At 39.2% G+C, this 20993-nt stretch overlaps 1 protein-coding gene across 4 annotated transcripts in view; it reads right to left on the bottom strand.

Annotated features, from left to right (window-relative positions):
* Positions 1–20993, bottom strand: part of ARHGEF10 (Rho guanine nucleotide exchange factor 10) — a 90601-nt gene that overhangs the window by 11296 nt on the left and 58312 nt on the right. For all 4 annotated transcript variants that reach the window (XM_088530563.1, XM_088530564.1, XM_088530565.1 and 1 more), the window contains 5 exons: positions 20619–20740; positions 17201–17287; positions 15735–15958; positions 15047–15204; positions 5116–5258 (listed from right to left, as the gene is read on the bottom strand). In XM_088530563.1, the coding sequence (XP_088386689.1) occupies positions 5116–5258; positions 15047–15204; positions 15735–15958; positions 17201–17287; positions 20619–20740 (734 nt within the window). The remainder of the gene's footprint in view (positions 1–5115; positions 5259–15046; positions 15205–15734; positions 15959–17200; positions 17288–20618; positions 20741–20993) is intronic.

Genomic DNA, 20993 nt, shown 5'->3' with positions numbered 1-20993 from the left:
TGCCCATGTTAAAGTGCAATAGAAAGCTGTAGTAAAGTTTTTAATCATTAACATGAAGTAGGGAAGGGTTTTTGGGTCCCCCTCCCTCCCATTTTGTAAATAAACTGCCTCTGAAGTGAAACACAGCCCTTTCAAGTCATGCCAGCTATTATTATGCATAGGCAGCTATTCTGATAAACATAAAAATTCCTTGGCTAACCCAATCACAGACTGTTCCTTGGAGGCCTGTCCTTCCCCGAGGGATACAGAAGTAAGGAGGTGCTCTAATATCCACAACACTTATTATATACTTTAAGCTATATTTGCACACAAAATGCAAAAAGTTTCCATTCCTCCTTGTTAAAAGCATCCTTATATTTTCTTTGTATTACAGTTAGAGTTACATTCTGGTCATTTTGCATCCAAATCTCAATCAATCATCTTCATGACCTACAGAGTAAGCAATTTTCTTAATCCAAGACAATTATCCATTCAAAATACATGAGATAAAGATATATGATTTAATTTCTGCAGCTAAATGCAGTAAACACATCACGATCATAGATAAAATACAGAACTTTTAACACTGCACAGACTGCAAGTTTTGATATTATATTTGAGGCATTATTTCCCATTTTACTACTGAACATTCCAAAATACTATACAAATTGGTTCTTTCACTGACAAAATGGCTGTTTAAAAATAAGGGAGAGGCTTTTACATGTCCATTTGATTGCACTATGCTTCAAGACTTCAGTTTTCAGCAAATGAACGGAGAAGTTTCTCTTTAGATATGAGATCCTCACTCAGCTTTAGTGCATGTTGCCACATTACCTTTTAACTCTTCTAATAACAGCACTGCCGACTGCAAGTGAAGCACATACATTTAGATTCTCCTCTATTCACTCTATCGGATGATCTATGCAATTTTCAAATCACACAATTTATTCAACAGAAGAATCTATCCACACACAGCATCTCTCAGAATCAGACGCAGATCTTACTCCTAAATTTTCTGGTTTTTTTCATAGGCCATTGAAAGATTTTATGGCAAATGGGACTTTCAAAATGATAACTCTTGCTTACAGAATCATGCATGATTCTCCTCTGATGCCCAACTGGCTTTTAAAACCTTTATGGGGACTCATCTAAGGCCTCTGTGATCAATCTGGCCAGCAGCTAATAGAATTTGGAATTAGAATTCAGTCATCTTAAAAAGTAATTTTCTCTGTCATATTCTGAATATTCCAGAGATGACAAGTCTCTCAGTGCAACTGTAAACAACTTGCACATGCATTTCTGCCACATTCCATATTTACAGCTAACTCATTACGCTCCCACTCTGTCTGGCCTGCAGTTTGTACAGCTGCCTGTTGAAATATTCTGAGACATTTAAAGAAAAAATAATCTTCTCAGCACTGCAAGAAACATTTAAAAAGAACTGTTTGTCTTCAGACAATCTTTAACACAAAAGTTCCCCAAATCAGGCCATTCTTGCACAAACACACAATTGCTGCATTGAGGATGGTTTTGACCTCTATTTCAATTACAATTCTATATGAAACCTGATAGCTGGCTTTTTTATTCAAAGTTTTTTTTTTTCCTCTCATAACAAAAAAATGCAGATGCAAAGGGACAATAACATACTATTCCTTGTTATAAAAAAATACAAAAAATCTAAACTTCATTTTGCATTTTGCTTTTGGTTTTCGTAACTACGCCCCCCTCTGCCTGCTCCCAGCCTGGCTTCTCCCCCGTGCCCTGCAGTCTCAGCGGGACGGCGCGGAGCCGCGGGACGGGTTGGCGGCGGCTGCTGCTGCTCCCGATCCCAGGCCCAAGCAGCCCTGCCAAGGAGCTCCCCGGATTTCCCAGGCTCTCCCAGAGGTGCATAATGGGCATCACTGTGCACCCGCAAAGCAAATGACTTGCACTGCTTTGAAGAGGGTACAGTGCTTGGGAAACACACACTTAAAGAATGAGTAATCCCATTTGTTTAGCCAAGCATTTCAGCTTGCTCTACTTAAACTGTTAACAACAAAGTAACTCATCTGTATTTTGCCAACTTTTAAAAACAAAGCAAAGAAGATGAGACACTGTCCACTTGGTGACTTTTATTTTGTTAAATACCCAGGGATTTTGTTTTGTTTTTAAACAAACACAGACGGCCTTTCCTGAGCCTGAGGGTCTACATGCACAGGGACCGCTGCAGGATCAAGCTCTCTACCAAGAGCAACACAACAACTACCCCGTCGAGGGTCAGGACTCGGGAGAAATTCCTTATTCACGGAAAGAGGATCAGAATATGTCACTGATGGATAATAGCGAGCGATGTACCTCTCCCGCGTCCCTCGCCAAGGAGCCTGGGGCATTGTGCCAACCTGGGGGCACTGTGCCAGTAAAAGGCATTTCCTAAAGCATTATGACAGTAACATATCATTAGAACAAATGAATTGAGAGTCAAAGAGGAAAAATGGGAAAAGTCCCAAAACTAAAAGGATGCTAAATCTGTTCATTTACCAATAGTATTTTTTTAAAGGTTTACCTGAGAGTATTAAGAAAGCAGGACAATATACTCTGCACTTTGCAAAATCACTAGCTAAAATGAGACCTGTAAAGCAGGGAGGGCCACACTGGGAAGACATTCACAAAGTGCTCTTGAATATGCTCAAGGCTTGCTCAAACATCGCTTTAAAGGCCACTCTGCTGCCCCTATATCTAAGTTACATGATACAAAGCATACAAAACATATGCACAATAGTACGAAGTGATGAGTAAAAAAAAAAAAAAGCAGCTGAAATTTGAAGAATATGGACAAACAAAGGAGCTCTACAAAAACCAAAGGGTAACAGTTGAGTCCTAAGTAACAACTAGATTCCTGTTAAAATGGCAAAGAAGAAAATTATACAACTTTTTTTTGAATCAGTGAATCCACCTCAACGAGACAAGGCACAGAGGTAGAATAAACATTTCCTTCCTGCTGTTTCCCTGCCTATAGCAAAGCTTCTGCTTGGCACAGCAGGAAGACGCAGCTCAGATTCATTTGATTGCTAATGCTAAAATATTCCCCACAGAAAAAAATCTAATTCTTTGTATAGGATACAATTTTGAAACAATATTGCCAAGAAATGTCATATGTATATCCTGGGAGATCACATTTGTAAATATTAAACAAGGAAATTATCAAAGCACGTCAGGTAACTGAGCAGCCAGCAATAAAGCAGCTGCCAGTGAGATGCTCAGTCAGGTGAGATGACGACAACAGATCATCACTAGTTTATGCTCTAGGACCAATAAAAAGGCAACAGAAAATGATAATTTGCAATTCTATGAGGAATATGATATACTCTATGGCTGAATATTTGTGTGGAACAGGAAAAGATGACTCTCTGCCAGTCATCTGAGTATCTGTCAAGTTCTTGAGTAGAATTATCTGTGCTAAGAAAAAAAAGTTACCAGTTAAAATCACACTATTTCTTATATGTTGTTTGCTGCAATATTCATTGTCAGCCTATATATACAGCTATAAAAATCAGTGGACTTATAATAATCTGAAGTCTGAACTGCAATGGACAGAACAGTTTAAAAACCACCACGAGAAAGAAAAGAAACCTCCTGTGATGTTTGGGGGGGAATACTTCAAGAAAAAGATGAAATATCAAGTTACTATGTCCAAAAGATATTGACAGAGCATTTGCTATTTTGCCTCCTTGAATGTGTTTTCAATATTGCAGTCCACAGTTCTGTGTTTTACTTTGGTTGAGTTAGCTTGATACATTCTCTAATCCTTAAAGCTTGTCTAATCCTGGTTTTGTTCAGTTGTGCCAAAATAGCACAGCATTATCCAAATTGCAACGACACCCTCTAATCTGGAAGGAACTCTGTGATAGAATGAGGTCAAAATTACCAAACTAATTAATAAAGAGGTCTGGCTTTATATAACCAAACTCATGTAGAAGATTAGACTGTGATTATTTCTGTTGTTATGTATTTCTCAGTAAGAATCAGAGGTCGATGATAAACATCTGAGACAGTAATTCCCAGTGTCCCAAAGGTAACAGAAGTCCCATCAAGCTAACAGAAAGTTCACCTGTCCAAATCTCTTTTCCAAAATCTTTCCCTCATGATGCCATCCAATCTATCAACAAAACAAGCATTACAGAAAAAAAAACAAAAAAAAAGGGGCAGAAAAACGTTTAAGTTTCTACTCGGATGAAACAAGTCCCGAAAAAGCACAGATAAAGACAGGGGAAATTATGACATTCGTTATTTCCCTGCAAACCCATGACAGTGACTCATGCAATTGACTGTACCAAGGAGACAATTGTTGGGAGACAACAAGACCATCAATGAAACAAAAACCCAGTAAGAAAGCACACAAAGGAGGAGGCTGTGATCTCATAACAGAATCCTGACCGAAGGAATTTCATGGCTGTAAACATCATGGAACTCGATCTGATTGTGTTGTAGGCTGAAGGAAAGGCTTTAATCCCTACTGCTTCATGAACTCTGTTCAGGCCACTAAGTCATCACTTCGGTGGATTGATGCAACTTTAAAGGAAACGAGGGCTTAATGCTGTTTTTGGCAAATACAGTCATAAATATGAGTCTAAATCCTTGCCAGTCCTTGCCTGACTATTCATGTCCTTATGCAAATGAGGTGTGTGTGTACCACTGAGAAGCAGAAGTGATCAAAAATACGTTAAGAAATCATCACAAGGTGGAAGTCACATCTATCTATTCATGCAATATACGCGTGTCAGATGTGTGTGCAAAGATGCAAATTCTTTTAACTCAACCTGTTCTGGAATTAACAGACAATTCAGACAATTCCTATAGGAACTTACTTCTTTGCTGCATCTCCTTCGATTGCATTTTAAGCCAACCTATTGCCCCAGATACTCAACAAGTACCATCCACCTTATGGTAACACTGGAGAAAATCAGATGCGAGTAATGAAAGCCATGGTAGAATTTCAAACCCCAAGGAACTACATTTCACAGAAAGGTAGCCAACTGAAGACATATTTCAGAAAAAGCTTCCTGCATCTTGAAGTTTCTAGAGCAGATTGCAATTTTTAATTTTCATCATTTATATGCTGCAGCATAGAATGCAAATAATGCTTTTAGAAGCATTTACCTCTATGGCATGTGTCACAGTACTGATTAGGAATATTTGTCCACCACATGCAGCCCAAATGGTATCTTCCATCACCAGCAGGCTTCTAACAGGCAAAACACCCAATTTCACTATCTTCTGAGGTTCTGTACTCCACGCTCCATCTTTAATTAAAAAAAAAAAGTTATACATAACAAAATTGTAGTATTTGTTTAAAAATAGTTTTAAAAACATGACATCTTTGTTTATTGTGGTTGACTTAGGAACACCTAGAAAAGCATCAGTAGACAAATCCACAGGCTTTAATGTGAAATTTGTAAACACACAAAGAATGGAAATAACAATACTACTAAGCCTATCATTCAGATCTCTGCAACTTGCTACTTCCAACTATGCTGGTTTTTTTACATGTGTTTAATTTTACCTTCCAGCCTAGGTTTGTAAGGTTAGCATGACCCTAAGGAAAAACACAAATATTTGTATTTGTTAACTGAACAAATTTTATCTGAATAAATCGATAAACAAGGAATCCCACATTGCTGTTCGTATACAATTTCTTTCCTTTCTGGAGGAAATTCAGCCCATGTGGCAATCCATGCAGCAATTTTCTTCCAACTACTGAAGAGCTCATAATTGACCTGTTTCAAAGTAACCTTTCAACCAGGAAAGAATGTGAAAAGTATTAAATTTCCAAATCCAGCGTGCTCAGGTCTTCTATTTTTCCCGTTATAATACGGAGTTTTCTGTGGACTGCATTTGGCAGATCCAAAGTATGTTGTGCCTGCACAGGTTGCAGAATCAGTTCTTCAGATACCTGATGATAAGAAGTCCATGCTGCCCTTACTGCTGGGCTCACTCCCACTTGACAGCTCTTTGAAGGAAGGATAAGCAGTTTCCCCCTAAACTTAACAGTTAACAACAGGAGCTATTTTAAATATTTGTAGTTATGCTTTTTTATATTTTCATTTGATATACTGAACAGAACTGTTTTCGTATTAGCTTATTGTACTGCAAGCACTCATTAAACATGAAACACCTACTGTACTTCTGCCCAGGATGATTCAGTAGTAATATCAAAATATGATAATGTTATATTTTTACAGTCAGAGAAAATACATATGAAAAAGACCCCATTTCCTCTATTGAGAGCTTTCTTCCTGCAAAAGCCACAGAGCCCACTGTTCTGATTTATGAGACCATGGTAAGCACACCTTTCATTGAGCACTTATGTAAAATATATTTTTATTTTTCTGTAGCAGTCACTCCCTGCTCGGGTACTAGGAGTACCAAAATTCCTACGTCACAGCAACAGGAGCAACAGCAAGGATGGCAGGCTCCAGCTTCTGCTACCTTCTCATGGCTACTGCCACCTGCAATCACATCAGCCTTGCTGAATCATCCCCAGAATGCGACCCCGCTCTGAAAGCATCTTTGTAAAAATGACATCTAGTTCCACACTGTCACACTCATTTTCATGATTTGAGTTTGTAAGGATGAAAACCGTTTCCAGTTATTAGCCTGCAAACTCTCCCAGTGATGTCGAAGTCATTCTATCTGCTTCATGACTCATATGGACCATTAGTAATAAATACACTAGTATGAGTAATTAGTAATTAGTAATAAAGAAAAGATTCATTTGTTAGCTACCACATTCTTCTTAAATTTAACTCTCAGGCAAAGACATCCTGTCCCCCCGCACACTGTAGGCGCTGGGCATGGTTCAGTGCAAACCCTCAGAAACAGGAGCTGCGCACGTGTGCTTGCCTGCAGCTCTCTCTATAAAATGCACTGATTACAGAAACCAGCCCCTAGCTCATAGCTCCAAGACCATGATTCCATTTCAGGGGTAAAACCAGCACAATTCTAGTACAGTCTTACTGCCTCTTCTGAGCGACAAAGGCTGAGAACTTGGACACAGAGCAAACACGCTTAGCAGAAATTTTCCTCTTTGTATAGTTAACCTTCAGACCAAACAACACACTTCATCTACAGACAAAACTGTTTACTAAAGTCAGCAGCTCCCCTTCTTAAATATATTCAGTAGTCTCTAAATAAAGAATAGGAAACGACAGGTAAGTGGGGATTTCTGGGTCCAACTGCACATTTTGCAATTTAATTTTTGCTTAAATCTCATTTCAGGTCTTTTGTTGGGGAACAAGGTGGGAATCTGTATTTTCATGCCCTTATCTTCTAAATAGCTACTCAGATACTTAAGCACAAAACTTTTTTTAGCAGTTTCGATCAAGTCTTATTTACATTAACTATGAATTGTAACAGCTACTGAGCAAAAGGATAATTGAGCAGTGATGCCAGGCAGATGTTCGTTTCGAAATACAAACTCAAAGCAATTTTCTTCCAAGACAGAGTTCAATATTTATCAATTTGCCACAAAATATTTTTCTGTTGCTTCAGAATCCAGTTAGCTTCACAAATTCAGTGGGATTTGACAGATGCAAAAAGGTTAGATGCAGACCTCATGTTCTTCACATTATATGACTTTTTTTTTTATGTGCAAGCCAACACCAATCCCCACTTTGACATTAGCACAAGAAAAAAATCACGGACTAGCTATGTGATAGGGCTATTCTGTAGTCTTTTATTTTACTTTATTTTTTGCAAGCCCTGCTCCCAAGGGAATAGATTTCTGACAGTTTCTGAGACTCTGAACAGAAAAGGGTGAAAAAAGGGACAGGGGGGAAAGCTCTCTAGCCTGGTAATTAGGGCAGTATTTACACCATAGGGCGGCTGCATTGCTCTCATTGCATCGGCGAATGTATAATTAATTATGCCAAGAGGGACAGCATCAGGAGGTTTGACCTCCCTTATTCTCTTGCTGTCCAGGGAGATCTCTGGCGAGCTGGGAAGCAGGGGTACAAATCCTCTCAAGCCAGAAGGATTAAGCTTGGCAATCTAGCATACTTCTGTGAATGCTTTAACCACAATCTGCTGGCTAAAAAGGAGGGTCAGGACTTTTTTGCTGACCAAGAATTTCTTCCTTATAGCCAAATTACTTGGAAAATTTGAGTCTTGTTCATAAATTGTTTCAAGATGGCCCAAACTATACTTTTCAGAAAATGTATCACTGTCTGCCTCCCTTGGAAAATCCCATCAGACACTACTAAAATATCTGCCTGCACTGACTTCATCCTTGATCTTGGCTAATTCCTGTAATCTGAAACTAAATTCATCGCTTCTAAAATGGAAATAGTGTTTCTTTCCACTTACATTTTACTTGTCTAGATAGCAGCAGATTCAAGATGTTATGTTCTATATGTTCTGTACATAAATACATAAATAGTAGCAATGAACTTAAATTAGGCAGAGTATTTGTTAGAGATATGCAACAGCTTGATTTTTAGTTATAAAGTACTTGCATGGTTGCTAAATTATTATATTTATTTTTGTGTAATAAGAAAAAGAAACAAGACATAAGGGCCAAAATGAAACTTTTGTCAACAAACACTCGAGGCACACAACGGGACAAAGGCAGGCAAGGAGCCCAGCATGATCCTTTGCAGACTCTCCAAAGCATTTTGTGAAAACCAAATCAACCAAAGAAAAACAAGCAATGGATACATAGAATGGGGCTGCCAGAGAGCTAGCTGGAGAACAACCATAGGACTCTCCATTAGGACTGTGGCCTGTTCTGAAGTTCTGTTTAGCAAAACCGTATTTCTGTTTTTTAAATAAAGCACTATTTTAGCTTTAGGATGTTTTTCTGGAACCCTGAAAAGCCACAGACAATAAATCCATCATTTACTTAGAAGTATGTCACTGTGCGAAATGCAAAGGCAGTGCACACATCCTGTAACAAAAGGTTAGTTCGCTCCCTGAGCAAATACAGCATCAAGGCTGAAAATAGGGAGGAAAAGGTGGGAGGACAGATTGGGATTTATTTTCTGCTTTGTGAGAGAAGTCCATACAAGTATTACCAGTATATAAAGATAACTGTGCAGTATATAAAGTTAACTGGGCAAATGTTAGTGGAGTGCTTATCTTAGAGTGACTTATCAAAGCAGATACATCCGTAGTGAGAGTGTATCAAACGGCCAGTGCCTGTGACAGTAGGTGAGAGCCTCTGGCAGTCTGTAACCCTCGCTCTTACCTGGAGGGATTGCACGTGCAGTTATCTGTGGGATGCATCTAAAAAATCTGAGCACGAGGCCAAACACAAAATCAAATATAGGGTCTTCTACATATAACTTCTCGTAACTTCTAATGCTTACATATTAGATGAATGCTTAAAGCACTATTATTTTTAAGCACTATTATTGCTAGGCAATAATACCTGCATTCCATATTTATTCCCTATTTATAACATCCTCTGTAACTTGCATCATATGCGCCATAATTTATATTCCAATGCTGAAAAGTATCCTGCAATATTCAAATCGGTCTGCTTTGCTGCATCAAAATTAAAAAAAAATGTTTATAAGATGCAACTAAGCTTTTTATGTATAAAGATGTAATTTCCATTACTGCTTTTTGTCATTGCTTTTGCCTTATGATTTTTATGAAGACAATTTTAGAAAACCAGTTTTCCTTCTGTTCACTCAAACCAAATCAATCAGGTGAGAAATGTGTTAAAGCAGAATTTGTTTTATAGGACAAAATATTGGCCATTTTACTTTTCCTGTGTTTTGTTTCCATAGGACCCAATGACGAGAAGAAATACTGTTGTATAATTTGTTGGTGCTCGTATGTCTTTATAGGATACGACCTGATAAAACACACTCTTTCTTATCAAAAGTCATTTTACAGTGCGCAGTAATTTTCCCTTCCCTTCTACACTTCCAGTAGAGCTCAAATTAACAGGCTTTTTTTGATGGCAACTTCCTCCTCTCCTCAGCATCACTACTGACGATTTCAACAGAGCTGCCAACATAGCCCTGGGAATAATGGTTGTTAGTTGATTAGTGCAGTGGAGCACAAGTATTTTCTCCATCACATGGTGCCTAAGCCAGCTTTAGTGACGGATAAGTCGGTAGATACAGAAATAAAGATAAGTTCAGCACGTATCAAGTGGAAATGTGGAACTGAAGGACTCAGATCCACCCTTCTAGAAAAAGTGTAACTAGGAATACACCGTCCTGCACATATGTAAAGCCAATTTTTCTAGACATGCAATAAGTTCTGTGTGTTAAATAGCAAGTCAAAGCCCTATCTCAAATTACAGAGACAAGTAGCCTTGAAAGTCCCAGCATGAGATAAGCAAATAAGACTGATAGCAATACCAGGATACACCTGGTAACGGCATCAGGGAATACTGCCAAAAGTGTTAACACACACGAGATAACAGTATTTATTTCTGCTTCGGTAGCACTTCTCTGTGCAAGAGCTCATATCAATCCTTATTTTTCAAAGGAGCTCCCCTCCCTGCTACCTCAAGTGCAGATCACGTCAGAGTCACTGACCCTTCGGACACGGGGACCGCGCGTGAACCCGCCTGCGCTCTGAAAGGCAGCACTGGCCCTTCACGGTGCACGTGCTCCTCCTTTTGTCAAAGTGAACATATCGATCAACCTGACGTTTATCTTCCTAATGAACTCACCTGACCTCTTGCAATCATTCTCCCTTTCAAGATCTTATATTTGCTTTTAATTTGCCTCCTTCTCCTTAATCAATAATCATTTTCTGAGGATTTATATCAGTGTCATGAAGACTTTTTGTACTGGTAAGTTGTCAAAGCTCTCAACTAACCCTAGAGATGACTAAGTTTTTACCAGCGAAGTCTCTCTATGGAATGCAAAGTTCTGCTCTGTGCACGGCCAGAATTGCTTCAGTTTTGTTTTCGTACCACATTTGCACGTGACTGAAATCCTCAAAGTTCAGACTTCTTAAACCTTGAGCCCAGAACCTATGTGCACCCAGAGGAATAGGCTCTGCAAAAACAACTAACAGAAAGACCTGTTTTCATTAAAACAGGTAGGAGGTTCCCTCTTATGAATGTGTGGGCTCAGTACTCCCTGCGGTGAAAGAGATTCAATCAACATTTGCTGGCTTCCGGGGCTCAGCTCTAGCCACCTGGACTAGGGCTGCTCTGAGCAGAAAAAAAAGTGGCATTCCTGATCCTTTCTTCCTACTAAAGCTTTTTTTTTTTTTCCTCCAAAGAAGAGGAATGAAAGACTGGGTGAGAGGACAACACAGCAAGGTTTCAGGTATTATGTACTAAATACACATTTGGTAAAACAGAGATCTTACTTCTTAGTGCCTCAGCCATTACAGCACTGTGCATGTCCTCTTCCTCTTCCCCTGTTTCCAAAAGGAATGGATCCTCAACTCACTCCCCAAGTTAAGACCCTGATACCAGGTGTTAAGTTCTGCAGAAGTGGAGACAGCAGCTTCCTCAGCCCAGAGGATCCTGGAAATAGGAGGACTTCAAGAAATTCCCTTTTCCAAGCAGCCTGTGTGGATGTTTCTCTAACGAGCACTCTGAGGGCCTTGGCCTTCCTTCTGGGGTGGGAGAGCACAACAGCTCCTCCAGGTGCTGCACACACGCAATAGAGGCTGCAGCTCCCAACACATGCCTAGAAGTTGGCAGTAGTCACTAAGGTCACAGCAACAAGTTTTTTTTTTTTTTTTTTCTTTTTTGTGCATCAATTCTTGAATCTTAATGGGACCAAACTCCTTCTGAAATTATGAATTATTAGTTCTCCTACTGCTTGCCACAATCATTCTGAGTTTTCATTTTCTTTTTCCTGTTTCTCTCCATACCTCTTACAGGTCTCTTGGGGAAGGAAGTGTGAATCAGTGTCATTATGAGAAGGAAGTACCTGGAACTGACTACATTAACGCCTGGACAATACATTTATATTTTATGAAGGTTGTGATTTCCCTTTCCTAGGATACTTTTGTGAATGAAAGTCAAGCCTGCACTGACCTTTTCTGCTATCACGTCATTCAGAAAACACACCTGCATGGCTGTCTGCAATCACGAGAAAGTGGTTTTCGTTTGTTTGTTTTGTAATTATTTTAAAAGTAGATGAAGAATATGCTTTTTCCTTAACCCCATGCAGAATTGCTTTGCCTGGAAATATTCCTATTAATTAACCCTGAAGCAAAATCTCAATACAAAATATTTCACTTATATTTGCAAAGTTATTATCACTAAAAACAAAGTTTTAATATGTAAAGAGTCAGGTCAGACTTTACAATCAGCATTACTTGCACTCCTTTATATAACAACAGCATATGAACATTAGCATTTTTATGGTTCCCCAAATAAGCCTTTTCACTCACACAAAATTAAGGATGATTTATCTTTAGGACTAATATATTAGTTGACCTACATTCTAATATGTCTGTTACACTTTCACCAATCGCCACCTTAGCCCACATCAAGGAACTGAACAGATTTTAAATTGTCAGTGTCCCATTGACCTTGTTTTTAACGTATGTTCAAATACACAAAGAATTCATACCTGGTAAGTGAAAGCACACTGACAGGGAGGTGTCCCGGTAAAACACGACTGCCCCCCACAAAGCAGGGCATGACACTGTGAACTTCCAGCTCTCCCATTAACAGCGCACATTTTCCTCAGTTTCCTATATATTTCCTATATGTTCTTTTTAGTTCCCATTTTGAATTACTTCAAGACTTCAAGATTGCTTTTCGTAGCTAGAGTGTACTCTGGATGTTGCAGACTTGACAAAACTCTCTTGTGAAGAAAGTCACAGCACCAGCCACTTCTAAACAAGCAGAATATATACCCATGTTGAGCCATCTGAAAACAAGAAGCGAAATGAAAGCTGCCTGTGGACTGAACACAAGTGACAGAACTGGCAGATCTTTGGTTGCCTTGCACAGCAGCAGCTGAACTTCCCCACTACACAGTCTGGCTTCATAGGAAGGTACAAGAATCACAACTCCAAATAAAAACTGTGAGGCAGATGACAGATCTCCTTATTACTCACTCATGGAATCCCACAAAATGCTGCACTACTCTTATCTGTGCATTTGATGACATTTGTCCTTCTCTAAATACAGGATTCAAATCAGAATGCCCTGTAAAGCTAGGAGCTGCTTTTTTGTTTTGTTTTGTTTTGTTTTCCTGGAAAATGTCTGTATTTCACTTTTAAATCTCTCCTTAATCTTCTTTATGTTTATAGGCCAAAGATAAAACCGAGATACATGTTTGGAAAACGACGGCCGCACAGAGCAGCAGCCGACACTCGACAGAGCAGAGCCAAACTGCTCGACACTCTCACCAGGCTGCACTCCCTGTCCCTCCTATTCCACCACTCAGATTCATTTGTCTGGTAAAATAGGTCAGTGCTCATAAAAACCCCCCTTCAGGGCTGGCTGCAGCACATGACCATGGCAGTAACTGACCGGGACTGCGAATGCTCATATGGAACAACCGATTTGCACAAGGTTTATGAGGCATGGAGAACTGAACTAGCCACTCAATGTGGCCAAACTGTGCAGGAAGGAGCTCCAGGACAAGTCAGAAAAAACTGAATGCCAATTTCCCATCACAGAGCTTCAGCTCTCCTGAGGTGGAAAGGAGCAGGATTTCTGAACACTCAGCTGCACAAAACTGGTCTTTTCAGAGTGGGGAAGAACAGAGGTAACTACAATGCTGCTCACATAAATATACTCTGCAGCTCATCATCAACCATCTCTCTGGTTAATAGCTCTGCTCCATTCCTCCGTAGACATACAACCTGTGTGTCCTTCCTTACCTGCTAGTGAGGCTATTCTTCCTTTTGAAGCCTTCTTTCTTGGAAGAAGATCGACTGCAGTCTTACACAATTCATATATATCAAGCCCTTTCAGAGATGACAGGTCCATCTTTCTACCTCACCAAGATATACAGGGGAACTGAAGCATCAAAAATGGTATCGCGTGGCAGTGATCAAGGCCACTCTTGTGCCTTCGAAAAAATGGCAAATTTACTCTTTCAGCAAGAAGATATTTTTAAAGGAAGCTCAACTCTAACCTCTGGCTTAGGATCAGAGAACACAGCTCAGCCAGGAAGACAAGAGGAAACCCACTGAGCTGAAGATGGCAACTGGTAAGAGGAAATCTCATTCCCAACACCTCTTTTTGGATGCTTCTTCAAAGCAACAACACCACAAAAACATACCTCAAAGCTTTTAAATTATCTACCATCAGACAATATGTGTTACACACAATTTTTCCACATATTCAAGACACCAAGGTTGTCTCTGCAGTGGAAGCTTGGCAGAATGTACTCGATGAAGAGCTGTGCCACCCAAACACGGCGTTGCCGCTTACAGAGCTGCTCTCCTCACACTAGCACAACCACAACCGGGCAATTCCCACCGGCGAGGCCGACCAGCTCCTTGCTGGCTCTGCACTTAGCCAGGATAGTTGCCTCTGCACCAGCATCTCCTGTCCTGAGGGACTTGCAGGCTCGGGTCTCAAACTCCTTCACTCAAATTATTTTAGTTAGATACAAAACAGAAATCTGATTGTAATGGTAACGGGAAAGGACCCTTCCTGTGAAGTATGACATGCACACAAAGGAAGATTTCTTTCTGTACAATAAAAATTGAGCCAACATTTCAAATGAGATATTCAGGAATTTCTGCTAATAGGGAGCTTTTGTCTTTCTCCAAAGCTGGGAAGATGAATGGAATTAGCATTGTGCTGAGTAAAATACGGGATACCATCTGCTATCTCATATACTGTGGACTTGCACTACACTGAAGACTTTAGTTTTTAAGTTTTCAGGGGACAGTTTCAAGCGTTCATATGTATTTTTTATGACAGCAAATAAATTGGGAAGAACAGCAAAGAATCTACTATCACTCAGAAATACAAAAAAAAAAGTATAAAATATCTTTCAGAAATTCTTTTCTTTCCCTCCTATAACTGTTGTAACCTTAGGTCAGCAGCTGTGCAGAGCAGGAAAAATCTACTGCTGCCAAAACACACTGCCAGGGGAGCTCCTCAGGATGTTATCAAATCACACTGGTACGTTACCTTCTGCTTTCGTGTAGACTGCGATGTTCCCATTTACCAAGCCAGCAAACAAGTACTGAGACATATATGTTAAGCTCATAACAGTTGATTTTTCAGGGGCAAAAAAGTGTTGAAGTCGAATTTTCTTTGAGCCTTGGCAACTTTTGTAAATAGATATGCTATAAAAGAAGCAAAGAACAGTAAGACTGCAAAGTTATGTCTTATGTACTTCTTATTAGAACAGGCACAAAAGAGGTTTAGAAAACAACATTGAAAAGATTCTCACCTTCTACTCACAGGAAGGTGAGAATGAAAGGAACTATCCTGACTCTCCAAAATATCTATACAGGCAATTTACCATTACTTAAATAGAACATATGACAATACCCTTTGCTTTATCTTGGCTGGAGAAACAGTTCTTCAGCCAAGAGACATAACAAGAGTCTCAATCAATGTTCTTATTAAACATCTACCTGCAACTTTCTGTTGGCTTCAAAATAATATGGATTAAATGTTCCTGCAGACCTGTTTTAGTTGTAAGGAAGAAGTTAAGGTCTTTGGCTAATAGTACATTTTAAAAATAAAACATGTTCTAGAAAAAGTGTCACAATTATACTGTGAGCTGATGTTATAGAGTAACAAATGCTATAGAGTAACAAAATTATAGTACACAGTATAGTATTAAAATACACTAAAAATGAGAATTCACCTTCCTTCTTCCATGCCAAGGCAAATGGTAGGCACATTAGAAGCTTTTGTAAGGCCATTTTCAGAGCCAGGAACCGTGTTTAACTGTTTTGATTTCTCCTCCTCTGGTATGTAGACCATGCAGAGAATCCGTGATTCCACATTGAAGCATTCAATAACCTTGGGGCTGGAATTTTGAAACGACACTATTGCAATCTGGCCCATCTGATTTGTACAACTGCCAATCTGGATTAGAAAGAGATGAGAAAGGGCAAAAACTGATACCTGGGCCTAGCAAGATCAGCATTAACAAGAATGAATTACTGGAAAATTAAAGAACACATCCTATGCACAGGAACATGAACTTCCATGGGTTAAGTCATAAACAAGAACAATTTGGCACAAATGTAATAGATTTACAAACATTATATAAGAACACAGAATCCCCTGTATACTCATACAAACAAGCCTGAGGTTTTCTTTTTTTCAAAAGAAGGAATATTGTGTTTCTTTTGAAGTCTGTCATGCATATACAATACATATCTGTGTAACCGCAAATACCTGTGTAATATACTATTTTAATAGCTATTTTAATTATCCCAGTTACTCTTACACTAAATAATATAGCTGAGGCCTGTCCTTTGCACAGCAGTTAGGTCTACAGGTAAATGCTGCAATGCAACAGGAAGGGGAATTACTAATATCATTCATTATTAAATTTTTTAATGAAGAAAATATATCTCCGATCCAAGACAAAACATATCCTCATCAATATGTCCTCAAATCTGTATATTTTAAGGAGCTGGAAAGAGGGAAAAATGTCTGCCTGGAAAGAACAAAATGCTGTTATATAATTACTTTTTATGTTTATAAGAAACAAAATAGTGTGACAAAGAGGAAGAAAAAATATTATGCTGCAGTAGAAAGATTTTATTAGCATGTACTTGTGATAACTGTTCACAATTAGCATAGACAAAAACAAATTACAGGTTTTCTTGAAAAAGACAACTGACAAACTATTATTTTGTTTTTAGTTCTGTAGGGATCCAAACTGTCAGCCTCTATAATCACAGTATTGTACTACGAAGAAAAACTACTGAAATCATTAGATGTTTTAAAAATGTATCGGCTATCTTGCTTTGCCTACTGGAATATCTGCATATAACTAAAATATGCAATCTCATATACGTTTCAGTAGCCTTCATTATCAATTTGAACATCCCTTACTTCTAAATATGCTCAGTACTTTGGAGTTCATACTGTGCTCCACAAACAAATCACACACAAATAAAAAGCATATAGTAGAATAAGGAAATAATGGGGACAAAGCTACTAGTTATGCTTTATAGGAGTCAATTTAAAATAATAATAATAAAAAAATCCAAGCATTTTGGATCCACATGTTTCTGGGAGTCACAGAAAATAAGAAGAAGAAAGAAAAAAGATCACTCTTTTTAACCTTTAAAAACATTTAAAAATTGAGCTTACCCAAAGAAAGCCATGTTCCATGGAGCAGAAATCCGACTCAGTATCTCCAGACAGGTAAGGCTCAGGATTATAGGCAGCACACTCAATCTTCAAGCAGAGAGAGCAGTTAGCACATTATTTTCCATAGGGAGGCCTGCTCGTTCCTTCGCGCTTGGGCTGCGATGGGCTCGGCCACGTGAGCGCGTCCCCGCGTCGCAGGGCAGGAGGCCACGGGCCGGCCCGGCCCACGCGGCCCCACGCGGCAGCGCCCATCGTTCCCAGAGCTCCACGAACCCGTTCTGCTCCAACGCTTCACAAACCTCACACACTTCATACACTGTTTCCATGCACCTAACCTAAAGTCATCCTTGCTCAGTCTCCTAGCCTGTTACTTCTCATTTTAGTCTCCAGCACAGATTATTTCTTTCCCTTCGGCAGTGACTCTTCACATATAACAAGGCTGCTATATGCTATGACCCTTCCTGGGCCTCCTTCATCATTAATAATTCAATTGTTATCATTAACATTCAACAAATCTTCTTTTTAAAATTCCTGATTATCATCACTGTTTTCCAGCTGGCATCTCTCCACCAGCTCCATATATCTGCAAGTGCAGAACTCTCAAAACTGAACATACTGTCCTGGTAGAGATGTTAGTAATACTATGAATGAAGGATTAACTCATTTGATAAGTTTCATTGGTTATCTGATCTTTATAAATAATTTACATTGCTGCCAATCCTTAGCTGCTTGCTCTACTAAAAATTACTTTTACAGACTTCCTACCCGACCACCTCAATATCTGTACTTGAGAAGCTGTTTATTTCTCCCTGAGCATACCTTGTGCAATCATCCTATTTTTTTGCACGTTATTTCTCCACATGTTTTATTCATTTTGAACACTAATTCTATTCTCCATAATACTCCCACTCCCTAACAACTTCATGTCATTCTGGCACTGTCAGTAAATTAATAAGCACAATCAAGACTTCATCATCCTGCTCATTTAAGCAAACACTCAAACTAATATCAGACTCAAGATAAATTCTCTAAATTTAAATCCATCTCTACCTAGAGAAACACACAAGCCCTATTTATTGACCCTGAACAGGGGTTATTTTTAATCATCAGCCAAGGATTTCCATTTCTTCCTGCAATATCAGTGGCAGAACACCCTAAAGCTTATGTAAATATCTTAAAGCAATCTACAGTAGCAGACACAACAATGTTCTGCAGAGTAAAAAGGTTCCTGATGAGGCATGGCGTTATGTTTTTAGATAAAGTTCTCTATAATGCACATGGATGTTCTTGTCTTGGATAACAATGATACTGTGATTATACTGCGTGTGGTTCTAGAGGCAGTGGTTCTCAGGCATTTCTACAAAACATGGCAATATATTACCACTGAATTGAATAATTAAAAAAAAAAAAAAGAAAAAGCATGTATAATTTAGAGTGCTAAATTCCCAGTTTAGTTTATTTACTTTTTGAAAGTGCAAAGTGTCTCACCATTCTCCTTCAAGTCAGCAGGCATCACCGAGATTAGCAGTAGCAAAACCAAGGTTACTTGGTTGCTAAATAATTCACCATCAGAATAAAATATGTAAACAGATAGATCAGAAAAAAAGAAGAAAAAAAGAAAAGAAGAGCCCGCCATGCCAATTTTTGCATGTTGAAACTGTACTCAGGTAATGGTGATTTACAGCAGCTGTGACAGCTAAATACAGCACTAATGAAAGAAAAGGCAGCCTGCATGTTGGATGCTTCTCGAGCTGCTTGTCATATTTCCCAGTTGGTTTGTGTCATAGTCAAAACTGAGGATGTTTTCCATATTTAAACAGCGGCAGCTCAGCTCTCCACTCTTACAGAAGCTCTTTGCAAAATGATGGCCTCAGGTACAAATATGCTCTGGTGGAAGAAATTACAGGCCCCACTCACTGCCAAGCAGACTGCGCAGCACCCTGAGGGCTACCAGGCTGGGTCAGTCGAGCAAGAGCTCCTCGTCCTAGCGCCAAACCGCAGAACAAGAGTAACACTGAAATGACTTGTCCTACAGTACCCAGGCCTTAGGAGCATGAGGAACAACAGCCAGGCTCAAACCCATCAGTAAGAGCTGCAAAATGTGCAAAGCTGGCCTAGAGTTCAGCCAAACACTGGCAAACCCTGTTTCTGCTGAGGTGGCCATGGCAAAGATTATTATATAACTGCAAGGGCTATAGGCTTTCGTTTCCTTGCAAAACGATCAGATCCTGTTATAATTTGGTTATCGGATTTGGATCTGGGCCTTCAGAGCATCTGGCATGGACAAACAGGGCTTAAGAACACACTGGCTCTAAGGAAACAAAGTATTTTAAATTTCCTTAATATTAATTGGATTATTTAGCAAGTGGTGACTTTACAAAACCTCAATGTAGTCAAAGCCGAGTGTTTAATACCACATGAATGATATGATACGGTTTTATGGGAGACAGGGAACCTTAAGTAGACTTTGGTTTCTGCAAACTGCAACACGTGTCACCCTGATTTGTGTCATAGGAATGGCTCAATTTACAACCCTTAAACATTTCAACATTTCCAGACAGCCATTATTTTTCCCCTAATGCCTACACCTGTATGCACATCCTTAAAGTAAAGCCACCAGCTGAACTTCCCTCCTGTATAGACTGTCCTAGCAATGAAGATCTGCAGACCCACTCAGGCTTTAAGCGGTACCCATGCGACAACGTCAACATTAGGATTCTGGTCCTACCTATACAAGCTTTATTTCCAACAGGGCTTTTGAACAAGCGTAAGTAATTCATGACTCAATGAGAAATCTTGTTGATAGTAGGAAAGAATATTTAGCACTGCTTCTTTTGACATGCTGTATTTATTTTCTTCACTAAAGCCAGTCGTAGATTTGGCCTTAGACATAGGAACCACGGCATTAGGACCACTTGCATACCATCTTTCAGAGCAGAACTACATTCTTATATATGACCCTATAAAATTAAATTATTTTCAATATTTTGATCTTTGTGCATTCAGTCTAAAATTTGCACAGGAGTCAGTGTAGCCACACCAATACAGGAGAGTTATGGGTAATGAGATTCCCAATTCTCAACTGCAGTCCACATTGCCAGTCCATAAAAAGACAGGAAAACCTCAAGATCAACTCAAAATTTCTGGCAGTTTTATTTTAATTGGGTGATGAGCCTACATCTGAAATTGGATATCATGCCATTCAAGAGTAAGCACTATATTCCTCAGTGTCTCAAAGGTGGCAGGTATTTTGAACTCCTGTGATCTCCTTGGAGTTTCCATTGCTATTGGTCTTGCAGCAAGATATGTGTTAGCAGGAAGTTAAGAGAGTGGGGCTGAATTTAAACTTCCAGAACTATCTACAGTATGGTGTCCTTTAGCCATTGTTATTTCACAATAACAATGCAATTCTGTTTACCTTAAACTCTTGTTGTTTGGCCATCATCACTGGCATGTGTCTAACAAGAAGAGGATGTTTCTCCTTTTTGATCTGATTCCCATCCTCTTCTACACAGAACCAACCTAACAGGTTATCCTCCGCTGCAATGGCAAAAACAAACAATAAATATCCCACAGCACCTTCAGTGAATAATTGCTTACACCCCTTCACAGAGCAGAACTGAACAGTTTTGGAATTGGTTAGTATTGATTGGGCCCTTCTTATGCCATTGATGCTTCTGAAGGAACAAATGATGGCTTAAAAGTACAAAGCAGAAATTCTATACATTAGACCACATACATATTATTAATGCAAAAACAGCACTAATACTAGCAAAATTTGAATGGTGTTTAT

Source organism: Tinamus guttatus, unplaced genomic scaffold, assembly GCF_059628265.1.
Source record: "Tinamus guttatus ecotype Peru unplaced genomic scaffold, ASM5962826v1 Tinamus_guttatus_pri_ptg000383l, whole genome shotgun sequence".
In the NCBI taxonomy this organism is placed as follows: Eukaryota; Metazoa; Chordata; class Aves; order Tinamiformes; family Tinamidae; genus Tinamus; species Tinamus guttatus.
This window is presented reverse-complemented; position numbering and strand designations above follow the sequence as displayed.